The following is a 13,866-nucleotide window of genomic DNA, read 5'->3' on the forward strand; positions in this document are numbered from 1 at the left end:
GTCAGTCTGTCCATCTGTGATTTTAATTTTTTTAATGTTTATTTTTGAGAGACAGAGTGTGAGCAGGGGAGGGGCAGAGAGAGAGAGAGAGAGAGAGAGAAAGACACAGTATCTGAAGAGGCTCCAGGCTCTGAGCTGTCCGCACAGAGCCCGACGCGGGGCTCGGACTCACAAGCTGTGAGATCATGACCTCAGCCGAAGTCGGACACTTAACCAACTGAGCCACCCAGGCGCCCCTGTCTGTGATTCTTTCAAGAAACTGCATAATGTTCACTTTCTTCCATTGTGCCAATGAATGCCTACATTTTAGGAGTTCCTAATCCTTGGATGCATGTGGTCTGAGTGCCAGGAAGCTGTGATTGTTTTCTGCTTTCTCTAGAAGGTGAGGTTTTGTATATTTAATCTCAGTAGACTGAAACAAAATCAAATCTGCAACAAGTTTCCAAATTTCTTTTCCGAACGAGGAGGAAGCATCGTAGATGTATTTAGGAAGGCTGAAGGAATGGAACTGCACTTTATTTTCCCCTACGTTTTTGAGTGAGTTTTCTTTTCAAATTTGTATTTAAATTCTAGCTAACATACAGTGCAATATTGGTTTCAGGAGTGGAATTCAGAGATTCATCCCTTACATACAACATGCAGTGCTCTCACAACAGGTGCCCTCCTTAATGCCCATCCCCCACCCACCTCCCCCCGCCTCCCCATCAGCCCTCAGTTTGTTCTTTTAAAGAGTCTGTAGTTAAGAGTCTCTTATGGTTTGTTTCCTCCTCTCTCTCTTTTATCCCCCTCCCATACATCCATCTGTTTGGCTCCTTAAATTCCACATGAGTGAAATCATATGGTGTTTGTCTTTCTCTGATTTATTTTGCTTAGCCTAATACACTCTAGCTCCGTCCACGTCATTGCAAATGGCAAGATCTCGTTCTTTTTGATGGCTGAGTAATTTTCCGTTGTATGCCACGTCTTCTTCATCCCTTCATCAGTCGATTTACCATTTAGGCTCTTGCTATAGCTTGACTATTGTTGACAATGCTGTTGTAAACATCAGGGTGCATGTGCCCCTTCAAAGCTGTATTTTTGTATCTTTGGGGTAAGTACCTAGTCGTGCAGTTGCCAGATCATAGGGTAGTTCTGTTTTTAACTTTTTGAGGAACCTCCTTACTGTTTTCCAGATGGGCTGCACCAGTCTGCATTTCCACCAACAGTGCAACAGAGTGCCCCTTCCTCTGCATCCTTGCTGACACCTGTTGTTTCTTGTGTTGTTAATTGTACCCCTTCTGACAGGTGTGAGGTGGTATCTCATTGTGGTTTTGATTTGTGTTTCCCTGATGAGGAGTGATGTTCAGCATCTTTTCCTGTGTCTGTGAGCCATCTGGATGTCTTCTTTCGAAAATGTCTATTCATGTCTTCTGTCCATTTTGAATGAGGCTTTATTTTGAAAAACCAGAATGCCAATTTATGATTCTGAACTTCTGCTGGCTTATGATGCCAACCCCCTGCTCTCAGCTGTGCCATGTTTTCCAGCTCTTTGCCATACCCCCCTCGGTCCCCAAAACAGAACCGAGGTTCGGTGCCTCAGTTACGCATTTCTTTCATGCTCCTTGCTCTGCTTGGTGTACGAGCACCTCTCAAAGCCCGCCCCAGCTCTGTGACTCCATGCTTCAGGACCCTTCAGTGCAGTCAGGCTGAAATATTTACAGTCTTCATGAGTGCGTCTCCCCACTTTTTTTTTCCTCCGTCCAGCTTACAAAGACCGCTCAGAGGCAGCATCTTTTTTCTTTCAATTTTTATTTTTATTTTTTTAACATAATTTATTGACAAACTGGTTTCCATACAACACCCAGTGCTCATCCCAACGAGTGCCTTCCTCGATGCGCATCACCCACTTTCCTCTCTCCCCCACCCCCCATCCACCCTCAGTCCATTCTCCGTATCCAAGAGTCTCTTACGGTTTGCCTCCCTCCCTCTCTGTAACTTTTTTTTTCCTCTTCCCTCCCCCCTCCACCTGTGAGTGAGAACATATGGTATCTGTCTTTCTCTGACTTATTTCACTCAGCATAATACCTTCCAGTTCCATCCAAAATCTTTTTAAAGATTTTGTCCACTCCCTTTTCCTGAGCCTAATTGTGCTAAGAAACTGTATGCTAATGAACAGATCGTTAACTGGTTTCTTTATCCGATTTAAGAGCTACCTTAACCAGTATCTTTAGCTACAGGTTGGAGGTCAGCCATCCTTCAGAGGACAGAAGTGATGGTCTAAGGCTTCCACACCGTTTTCTTTGGTAGAGAACGTTGGTTAGGAAGAGGGGTTTTGCTGGCCTCTCCGGGGTGGGGGGCGGGGGGGGCATTCAGCCTGGACTCCCATCAGCTCTTGGAAATAAGGAATCAGAAGGTTGCCCGTTGCTGTGCTATAGCCGTATCTAATAATACACGGGACAGTGTGTCCAAACAGGTGTTTGGAGACGTGACCACCCGTCCTGTAACTAAATTTCCAAACTGGTTAAAATAGTCTTTCATTTTGGCCGACAAAAACTAAGTATCTCTCATATGGACCTTTGCATTATGATACCATGGTGTAGATAAGGAATAAAGCACTCTTTCAGCTTTGAAGAACCTTATAATCCAGTGGTCTAAAGTATTGGGTTTAAGAGAGTGTTTCAAAAGTGTGACGTTCTAGAATATCCCTTCAGGAAATTATAGTTGCTGTAAGTTTCTGCCTTTGTCACTGTGATTAAACACTTCTCCGTCTGTACTCGCTACACACGCCCCATTAACACGTCAGCCACCACTTCTGCCCTCATTCCTGAAGAGCTGTGTTCCAGGTAGTTGGTGCATAGAGTTATGAATTGGTCTCCAGCGTGGGTAAAGCTCATAAATGTGGTTTGGGTGAAAGGCATTGGTAAATGCTTTAGATGTTACTACTGTTCTCATGCACTTGATTATTTTTAAATTGTGCATCCTTTTAAGTAGATTATTTGTTCGCCGTAGTCTCCATTATATCTAAGCAAAGCACTCACAGAAATTTCTAAAACCTTTTCATTTCTCTCTGTAGGTTGTTGTTTCGTAACATTTTATACAAGAAAAGCTGCACTTGAGGCCCAGAATGCACTGCACAATATTAAAACTTTACCTGGGGTGAGTCGGTTTACTTTTGTACCAAAATCACTTTATTGCTTGAAAATGGTCCTTTCAACTGAAGGTTCTAGTGGCAAAAATGACTTTGGTCTTTTGAGGAGTGTGTGCTAACCCTTCTGTTCCCCTGCAGTAGCCAAAGCAGCTGGCCGACCCATAAAGGAGCATTGGCATTAATGCTAATGGAAAGAGTTCTCAAATAGTATGTCCCCTGGTTAGAAAATCAGAGTGACCCCACTGCGCAGCAGCGGCCGCCAAAGAGTGTTGGGTGGGCTGAGATTTTAAAAGGGGGGAAAAAAAACCCCGATACACACGACAGAAGCAGATGGAAAAGGAAAAGCTTTTACTCACCAGGAACCCCTTTTGAAATTTAGTCTTAGATTTTCCTTTGAAAGGGCAAAATGTACCCTGTATGGCCATAATATTAAACCTCCTCATGGTTTCTCAACAGTCAGTGGCGGTTAACAACAAAGTCAATGTTTGAATGCCTAATTTGTGACTTCGTGTTGATAGAGAACGGAAAATACAAAGCTTAACAATTTTTTGCCATTTCCTTCCTGGTAATATTGGACGATTAGTACAATTGACAAGAAACGAACTGATGTTGTGTATAGCTGCTTCATCAGAATACATTATTTCTGGGGTTTCATGGCAGTGTTATTGATTGCATGCTGGTATAAAGTTCCTGGGCTGTTTGGTGTTTTCCCCACTGACCCAAATATCAGTGATGAGTTCATTCAATGTCGTGACAATGTGCGTTGGTTATAATGAAGAAGGTGTGGTGAGCAGAACAATAATGATTTTATTGAACTCTGGTTTGATCAAAAGAAAAGAAAGATAACCCAGTGTCCCCGATGTTTCCAGGGCATAATTCTAGCTGTCGTTTTGTTGTCTCTGTAGACACACACGAACACACAAGCTCACACACACACATTTGCTTAGCTACCTTAGATCCATTGAAAATTTCATGGGATTTGTCACGGCAAGATACTCAAGAAAAAGTTTTCAAAACATTAGTCACCCGAAAGTACTAAATTATGAACCCTGGTCTTCAGTCACACCACTGTGGCTTCTCCCTTTCCCTTAGAGCAAATCAAATAGTGGAAGATTCAAAAAAGCAAGCATGTGATACCAGAATTCTCTGTCCCCGTTTCACGACTTCTTCCTCAAACCCTTTAAGTGGTTTTATTTAGTAAGGCAGCTTTTAGTACATCTCAGTGCTTTGCTCCATGACTTTTAAGTATTATTTAAAAAAAAAAAAATCTTTTTAAATGTTTATTTTTGAGAGAGAGGGAAATAGCATGAGGGAGACAGAATCTAAAGCAGGCTCCAGGCTCTGAGCTGTCAAGCCCGTGAATGGCGAGATCATGACCTGAGCTTGAAGTCAGACACTCAACCAACTGAGCCACCCAGGCACCCCTAAGTATTATTTGAAATAATTTTATTATTTAAGTATTTATTTTGCTTATAAATGGAAATATTTTTTCCAATGGAAATTCTAGGAGGTTACAGTGTTTGGTCACATTTTCAAATGAAGCAACCAAGGCAAATATTTACTGGTTCGGCCAACTGTAGGATATTCTTGTTTAAATTTCTCAGTCTCCTGATCAAACCCAAAGGCTACTTTGTATTCCCGCTTTTGAAAAGAAATACTTTATAGTAATCCGTACACAAAACCCGTTCTAGGTATGTTTAAAAAAAATACTTGAGATGATGAATTTATTTAGCATTTAGGGTATATTGATGCCAAATCGCATTCTATTTTAAACTAATGCAAAGCTTGGGTAATTTGAATTCATCTGCTCCACTAAAACTTGTACAGCTACCTGTATGCCATCCTTATAGGTGAAGACACTCTGAAGAAACCCAGAGTCAATATGATGAGTGAGCCATGTTGAAAAACATACAAGGGACTAAGTCTGCCTCTGTTGGGGACATCTTATTCTGACCCTTTCTTAGCAAACAAGTAGCATCTTCCGTATTAAAAAAAATTTTTTTTTGGTGCATCTATCTGTTTTTTCTCTTCTTAAAAATTCTACATGCAAAGTCGGGAATGGTGATGTTGGAGACATGTTATTAAGGGCAAGAACTCTGGAGTTGGAAAAGATGGTTTGGAGATTGTTTTGGTTTTCTTTCATCCAGTTCAGTTTCATTTGCCCAATGACTTCGGGCGGGTTAAATGGAAATTTTGAGAAGACAGGTCTGATTTGTAGGCTGATAGCCTTCACAGTGCACACACTGTAGCTACATTTGACACCTCAAATTAGGTAACTGGGAACGGGGTTTCACATCTTGCATTTATGTATATCTTTATCTGATAAACATCACCCTGAACAGCTATAGGAAGAACATGAAAGTGGTTTCCTTTCAGCTGTGAGCTTTTGGTGGACAGGAGGCAGGGGGACCAGACATGAAAGATTAATGCTTATTTTAGGGGAAAAAATATTACAGGGTGCCTTGCTGTTTGATTACAAGCCTTGGAATTAGTCAACATTTCCATAATTCTAAACCAATATACACCTGTTTTCCCACTGTGATGTGAAGGCACAACTTAATTTAACAGAAACCCTGCTGTGCTAAATCTCTCATTAAATACCAAGTGAGTTCGGTAATTTAAAGTTGTAGCACTACTATTTTAACTGGTTGCCTTCATATTATGAAATTAATAAGAAATTAATGATGCACTTTGCCATATGCCTTCAATTTCTTTCTGAATAAAAATAAAAGGGATAAAGAAAAATGCATCACCAGCTGACACTTTAAAGCTTTTCTGGTTGTAATCATTTTTCCTGCGGATAAAGTCCATTAAAAAGGCACTTGATGCCTTTTTTTTTTTTCTAAAGTATCCAAAACTTTCAGTTGAAAACAAGATCAAATAGCGCTGAGGTTTCCGCGCCACCCCCCCACCCCCCTGTTTCATTTTCTTCTGCAGTTGACGTTATGTATCATAGGGAACTTTTATCATGCAACCAAACTTGATTGGTATTTAGGGACCATCTTTGGGTCTTGAGAGAAACAAAGAACTCAGTATAGCAGAGGACAAAGTGCTGATGGGACCGTCTGTTATTGAGTTGAATGTGTTTGCTCTTAGATTTCTATTGGAAGGCACCCTTCCTTCGTGCCGTGTACGGGTCATAGAGACCCTTTCCATAGATGATGAGGTGAAGGACCAGGGTCTTACTCAACAGTGCAGAGTCACTGAGGACACGTTTTTCACGCCATGTGACTAAGGAAGAAATGCTGGTCATAAACCTAGAAATACAGTATTGGGAATAGGGAGCAAATTCAACAGCTCAGCACGGGGAGAAGCAAAGACTGAGCCTCTGGATGGCATTTCCCTGGCGTGACCAGCTCTCCTCTAGAAATGGAGGCTTGACGCTTAGGCAACAGATCACATCTCAGGCACGCTGCCTTATTTATTCCTGACATCTCATTAGATTAACAAAACACTAATAATTATTGAGTGCCTACTGTATGCAGTAAGCTGCAGGCACTAAGCTGTGGCAGTTTATGCCTGCATGCCTGTCTGCCAGCCCTTGAGATGCCTAGTGAGTAAGACTTCCATCACCTGAAGAGAAGACCTTCCGTGTGTCTGCACAGGCAGAGCTTCTTGGGGAACCTGTGTGTTTCCTGCAGAACTGTTAGCCTGACTTTTTCTACAGCTGAGCCATTGGTGTTCCCGGACAGATTTTGGTTGCCTCTGCCTTGACAAGTTTGGCACGTCGGGCTAACACATAGCTTCTTTTGTTTAGGACGGCACAACCTAACTGAGAGAATTAGTCAATAGAAATGTCATCGTCTGCCATTGTATTGCCCAGAGAGAAAAATCCTTGTAGAGGCAACTTGAGAGATTCATTTTGTGTTCACTGACCTAATTTAGCTTAATTAAAAAATAAAGTGAAGACCTTAATCGAAACACAGAAAAACTACCACGATCTTTTCAATAATCACGTGTCCAGGACCAAATATCCCCATGCCAGTGACAGCACTGGGCCTTACGTTATTCTTTTCTCAAGGTCTTAAAACATATTGTCTCTCGCAGTAAGGCTTTCTGATTGAAAACCTACAGCAGTATCATTAGAGCATTCACTGTATAAATTAATTTAATTAAGGATGTAATAACAGAGAGGAATACAGTTTTGGAAAAGCTCTTAAATTTTAACAGCAAGGAGGAATCAGAATCTAAATGTCTTGTAAAATATTAATTGCAAATGTCTTCCAGACATTTTCTCTGCCTATGCCTTCCTCCTTCCTTTCTTTTTAGAATCACTACCAGTTTTATTAAATGCAGTTTATAGTAAGGTGTTACTGCCCTAAGAGAACATTTGTTTAGAGCATTCCATTTCAGCGGTGGCTTACCGAAAGGTGTTTTATAAGAACACTTGGAGTGTGAGCGAGGGCTCCACGTAGATTGGAGATATAAAAACAAATGAGGCTGATCCAGTAGGAAGAAGCTGTAAATAAAACTGCCTCTTGGGACGGGTGTGTTCACCCACATGAAGTGAATGAGCCCCTTCTTGGCTTCCCTGGAAGGGATCATTTACCTACGCGGGCAGGCACTCTCCTTCCTGCCAGGCGGCCTTCCACACAATTCTCCATAGAATTGTCCCCCTGTGTCCTTTAAGAGCAGAATGCTGGGGTTTAATATTCTTCCAGCAGAACAGCTTGGCTCTCACTGGGACCAAATTCAATTTGCCCATTGTAATGCATTTTTGAGGTACTCATTTTCTTTGAACCACCTCTTCTAATTATTAATATGTATTTAATGCCTTTGTGCTCAGAGCCATGATGATTATTTTATCATTACCATCATCGTCATGATTTCTGTCGTAAAATCCCTCCAACCCCATCTCATCATATCATGAAAATCGTGCCCCCCACCAAACCATCTCATTTGAATCCAAGCCTAACTAGACCAGGCTAGATGAAGTTTTGTCTCAGATGCCATTTATTTAGAACAGGAAGACACCGCCAAAATGTCTACATAAGCAGAGTTAAGTCTTCAAAAGCATGTTATCATGTAGAACAGAGCATTCATACACTCGTTCATCAAATATCTACTGAAATTTTTTTATTTTAAATGTTTTTATTTATTTTTGAGAGAGAGAGAGTCAGAGTATGAGTGAGGAGGGGCAGAGAGAGAGGGAGACAGAGAATCCAAAGCAGGCTCCAGGCTCCGAGCTGTCGGCACAGAGCCCGATGCGGGGCTCAGATTCATGAACCGCAAGATCATGACCTGAGCTGAAGTCGGACACTTAACCGACTGAGCCACCCAGGTGCCCCAGTATTTACTGAATGTTTATTGTTTGCCAGGAACCGTTCTGGGTACCAGGGAATACAGTAGCAACCGTGCTGTTTATAACTGAATCACCCAAAAACAAAGCCAGCCACCATGCCTGTACTTGGTTAAGGTTTAATAACTAGCTCTTGGATATTTCATGCCCACATGAGCTACTTTCATAAAGTGTTTCCCAAGGAGTCCACCTTTGTTCCCAAAAATGGCACCTTTGCCCACATGTCTTCCAAGTGCTCCAAAATAGAGGGTGAATGTAGATTTGCTGTGTTGTGCACTCCTGTGTGTGTGTGTGTGTGTGTGTGTGTGTGTGTGTGTGATAGAATTTGTATCCTCTACACAGACCCATATGTATGTCTCTATATACTTAAGATGGGCATATATTCACACACATCCATATGTGAGTATTAATTCAGCCAAATAAAACCAGGAAGATATAGCTTAAAATCCGCCCCCCCCCCTTTTATTTGGCCTGCCAACATACTCTTAACTACTTTGCAGTCACCTTTCTTATATTAGGCTTCGTGAACTGTGTAATTCTCATGTTTGTTTGTCTGTTGATTGGTTTTTGCTTTGAATCGGGATTCATGGCTAATTCATAGTGCATGTGCGAGGGTACTTGAGAACCACCATTTAATGGTGATAATCCCTGCCTTCCACCTTCTTAACAGAAGAGTAGGCGCCGAATGAGATAATGTATGTAAAGCTTTCTGAGCCCCTGAAGAAATGTGCTTAGAAGACATTGTTTCTACTTGACAGATTCTGTAGGTGTGAACTCTTCTGGGGTTGCAACCCAACATATAAAATGTGTGTGCTGTGGAGTGTGTAAATCGGGACATTTGGTGTGCATTCTTCAGATTTGCATTTGCGGGACTGGGCCTGGGCTGAAATGTTTGGCCTTCCAGGACTTCCCCAAAGCAACTATTCCCCTGCTGTCGGTGCTGTCTTAGCAGAACACTTCGTCCTGCCGAAATGAAAGCTAAACAAAAAGTGAGGACTTTTTTTTTTTTTTTTTTAAGTAGGCTTCATGCCCAGAGCAAAGCCCAACACGGAGCTTGAACTCACGACCCTGAGATCAAGACCTGAGCTGAGATCAAGAGTCAGGTGCTTAACCGACTGAGTCACCCAGATGCCCCAGAACTTTTTTTTTAAGATGACCTTGTAAGGGACTGTGATGGAGAGTGCCATGTTGTGCCTAGAGGGCAGCTCCCCAGGGCTGTAGCCACCAACTGGAGCTAAGCCAGTGTGGAGGAGAAGCGCTCAAGCTGCAGAATCAGGCCCACATGGGATTCAGGCAGGCATGGCAGGGGTGCTGGGCTGCTCATTGCTTTGGGCCTGAGACAGAAAGTTGGAGGATGAGGGCCTCCTGGCTGGCTCAGTCGGTGAAGCATCCGACTCTTAATTTCGGTCATGATCTCATGGTTCATGAGTTCAAACCCTACGTTGGGCTGTGTGCTGGCAGTGTGGAGCCTGTGTGGGATTCTGTCTCCCTCTCTTTGTTCCTCCCCTGCTCACTCTCTGTCTGTCTCTCTCAAAATGAAAAAGAAAGAAAGCAAGCCAGAGGATGAAAGAAACTCCAAGCCCAGTGGTTCCCAGTCTGGAGGCCAATCGCAAGGGGTCTGGGAAAGCATATTTTAATATTTCACAAAAGGCCACTGGAAGTAACCTCTTTCACCCACCGTAACATTTTACATGCCACCTCACCAAGGCTTCTTTTGCTTTAGGCTGGCAGCCAGTCAGGTCAGTAGCTTTGATTGGCAGTTATTGACCTATGGCTTTGATTTTAACTGTAATAAAAAGCTAGTTACTTTTATTTATTTTGAGAGAGAGAGAGAGAGAGAGAGAACACGTGCGCAAGTTGGGGAGGGGCAGAGAGAAGGAGAGACAGAATCCCTAGCAGGCTGTGTGCCATCGTCATCAGCACGGAGCCCAAGGTGGGGCTTGAACCCACAAACCGTGAGATCATGACATGAGCCAAGATCGAGAGTCAGATACTCAACTGACTGAGTCACCCAGGCACCCCAAACACCAGTGACTTTTAAAATAGGGCCCGCTCGATACAAGGAAATCTGTGGGAGAAAATTCATGAGGGGTCCTCAGTGGTGAAATGTTGAAAGTGACCGAGCTGAGCAGCCCAGGTAGCATGGGGTTAAAACAGGGAGCAGTTACACCAGTTTTTTGATAATGAGGTTTCCGTGGAATGCCGTGCAGGGGCTCAACTGCATTCCCTCGTTACCAGGACTGTTGTGAGGGCTTAGGAAAGCATACGTGCAACCTACGTAGCCCAGGGGCCCAGCCAGGGGTGCACAATTGCCCCATGTCATTGAGCAGCACTGTGGTCTCACTGGTAACGTATGAGGCCACAGTAGGATAGCACAGTGGCAGAAAGAAACAAGAGTCGGATTTCAGAGGTGCTCATTTCTCTCTGATGTCCCAGGACTACATTGGGAATATTAAGTTCACTTATTAGATCTCAGTTCTATTAGAGGTTGATAAGCTTTCAAAAGAAGATTGTAGGGAAAATCCATGAATTGGATTAAAGGTCTGGATGGAATTGCATAGGAAAGGACTTGTGACAATCAAATGAAAGGGGAAAACTTTTTTCAAAGATTTTATTTTTAAGTAATCTCTACACCCAGCATTGGGCTCGAGCTCACAACACCAGGAGACATGTTTTTGTTTTTTTTTAAAGTTGGAAAGTAGTCCAGATTTTTCCCGGGGAGTATGCAGTCCCCATGAGAATTCATCACCTGAAAATAGTACTGTTGTGCCGGACAGACCATGAATCCGTCACGTGTGGGGTGGGCACAGCTCAGAGGACTGTGTCCAGTAGAGGTGGGCTGTCCAGTTCTTCAGTCTCAGGCTCCAGGCCATGAAAAAGTATGTGACGAGGGTGCGTATGGAGAGAGTTCTCCCAGGAGCCCCAAGGTCCTTACCCACCCACCAAGACACGGAGAACGGCTGAGCTGGGGGAAGGGACATGAGGATCAGAGGGAGTCTTGGAAACCCCGCCTGGGCCACATCTAGGTTGGTGAGCGCAAGGGAAGCAGGCTGGCCACGGCCACTGGGAGGCAAGGAGGGAAAGAAGTTTCATGTATCCTTCGCCCATTTGAGCCATAGACTGTGACCGTGCACAGGTGCTCAGGAAGTCTCCTTAGTATTGTGACATAAGCTATTAAAGTTGTTTTGGTAATAAAGCAGTACCTCAGGACCATATCGTTACGGCTCTCCCTACCCAAAGTCTCCAAGGTGAAAAGGTAAACAATAAACAGTGCCTGTGGGAGATTGCAGAAAAGGGACACCACGACAGATGTTCTCTTTCACGTTTTTTATTGTTCCTGACTGTCATTTCTTCCCACCAGTAGTCAAAACACATATTTGTCCTGTCATCCCCTTCCCCGCCTGTCATTAAGAACTCTTGAAAGCCCTTCCTGTCTTCATCTGCAAAAACGAAATGGTTGGACTCAGTGGTTCTCAGAGTCCTTTGCAGTCTCGTAGGACCAGTCTTCCTCCCGTGCGTTGTCTACGGTAATGTCCTGCTTAAGGAAAAACATCTCTCTGTACGTCTCTCTCTCTGTCTGCCTGTTTATCCAAGTGGGTAGCCAGGCAGACAGCTAGGACTTGACTTGCTTCAGGTATCTGTTAGTAGTGTTAGAGTTACACTTGACCCTTGAACAACACAGATTTGAACTGTGTGGGTCCACTTACAGGTGGACTTATCTTTTAGAAAAGCAAAACTGTAACATGTAGTTTCTCTTCCTTACGATTTTCTCAATGGCCCTTTTTTCCCTCCAGCTTACTGGATTGTAAGAATATAACATATAATGCAGAGAACATACAAAGTATATGTTAATGGACTGTCTGTTGATGCTATGGGTGAGGCTTCTGGTCAACAGTAGGCTATTAGTAGTTAAGTTTTGGGGGAGTCCAAAGTTCCATACAGATTTTTGACCACACAGGGGGTTAGCGCACCAACGCTCGCATTGTCCAAGAGCCATCTGTACCTTACATAGACTCATCTGGCCCGTTCGGGGCTTGGCTTCCCACTTTGAGGTTCTCTGGACATCTGCTTCCCACTCCCCTCTGGCTGAGAACCAACAGGGAGCTGAGCACTCGCAATTTTTTTCCCAAGGAACAAAGAAGGAGGGAGAGGCGATGAAGGCTTAACAAGTCCCTCTAATTCCTTGCTTACAGCCTTAGTTTGGTAAGTAAGGGTGTTTAACCTAATGAGGTTTCGGGATTTTTGGTGGATTTCTTGCATCTGTTTGATTCCTGTCCCCAGTTCACATGGATGAGTGAATCGCCTGTGTTTGTAGATGGCTTTATGGTATTCTTTGTCGTCCCTTCTAGAAATATGTCAGGTGCTATATTGACAGTGTTCACCTTGTTATACGGAGGACACTGGGGCACCGGGAGATTAAATTAACTCCTCTGACCTCCCCTAGCCAACAGTGACGGCACTAGAATTAGAAGCCACCGTTGCTAAACCTCCCCAGTAGCACGGCCGCCTACCCCTGGCCCTGCCCCTGGATCAGGCATGATGTTCACCACGTCTTAGGGGGTAGGGAGTGGGACCTGGGTCGCCAGCACAGCACTACAATGCAAACCACTGCAAAAGTGACTGTCTATTGATGGCCCACGTATCAGGCACCACGTGAGGGCTCTGTGACTATATTTCTTTGCACTGTCACAGCACCCCCACAAGGTCTGTGTCCTATGGCCCTGTTGGCTGGTGAGGAAACTAAAACTCAAGAGTGACCTGTCTGGGGTCAGACAGCTGGTGACTGTGAGTCTGACCTCGGACGCCAAGGGCCCCGCCGTTGGAGACCCCCAGGAGCAGGTGTTCTCTCTCGGCACTCCCACTGCCGCATGGATAAGCTCGGGATGCCCACGTTTGCTCCCTTTGGAGCTGTCCTGAAACCGATCTAAATCCTCAGCTCTTTTACTCCTACAACTAGCGGCGTCTCACGATGCGCTCGCCCGAGAGGCAGGGCACCCGGGTCCTGGTGCTTCGCTAAGCGGGCCTCCCCAGAAGGCAGCTGGCGCCCAGAGCCGGTCCTGATGCCACATGGGGCCCGGGCACTGTGCTGTGCAGCTCTGCCAGAGATGCGAAGCCCTGCCCTCTTGCCCAGCCGGAGACCACTGACATCGCTGGGCGGGTGTGGCCAGGCATTTGCTCCTGTCTTGGGCTGGAGGCTCCTGGTCCCAGCCTCTCCAGGAAGGAGCTACAGATCAAAGGCGGTCACTCCTGTAAGAGGAACTGCTTTGCAAAAATGATTATAAATGCAACACCTTTCTTCAGAGGAGTGCAGCTTTACCAACACCATCTCATTAACATTCATGTTATTAGGGCGCCTTGCTTTATCTGCATCCCCAGGCTTTCGGTCCCAGTCCCCAATCTGCATCCTAATGCCCCGCTCTGTCCAGCTGGCCTCCCCGCC

General features: G+C 44.4%; 1 protein-coding gene across 14 annotated transcripts in view; it reads left to right on the top strand.

Moving 5' to 3' along the window:
* The window catches only part of CELF2 (CUGBP Elav-like family member 2), an 832,664-nt gene that overhangs the window by 717,500 nt on the left and 101,298 nt on the right, over nucleotides 1-13,866 (top strand). For all 14 annotated transcript variants that reach the window (XM_043563375.1, XM_043563374.1, XM_043563366.1 and 11 more), the window contains one exon: nucleotides 3,053-3,135. In XM_043563375.1, the coding sequence (XP_043419310.1) occupies nucleotides 3,053-3,135 (83 nt within the window). The remainder of the gene's footprint in view (nucleotides 1-3,052; nucleotides 3,136-13,866) is intronic.

The sequence above is a fragment of the Prionailurus bengalensis genome, chromosome B4 (genome assembly GCF_016509475.1).
Source record: "Prionailurus bengalensis isolate Pbe53 chromosome B4, Fcat_Pben_1.1_paternal_pri, whole genome shotgun sequence".
Classification (NCBI taxonomy): Eukaryota; Metazoa; Chordata; class Mammalia; order Carnivora; family Felidae; genus Prionailurus; species Prionailurus bengalensis.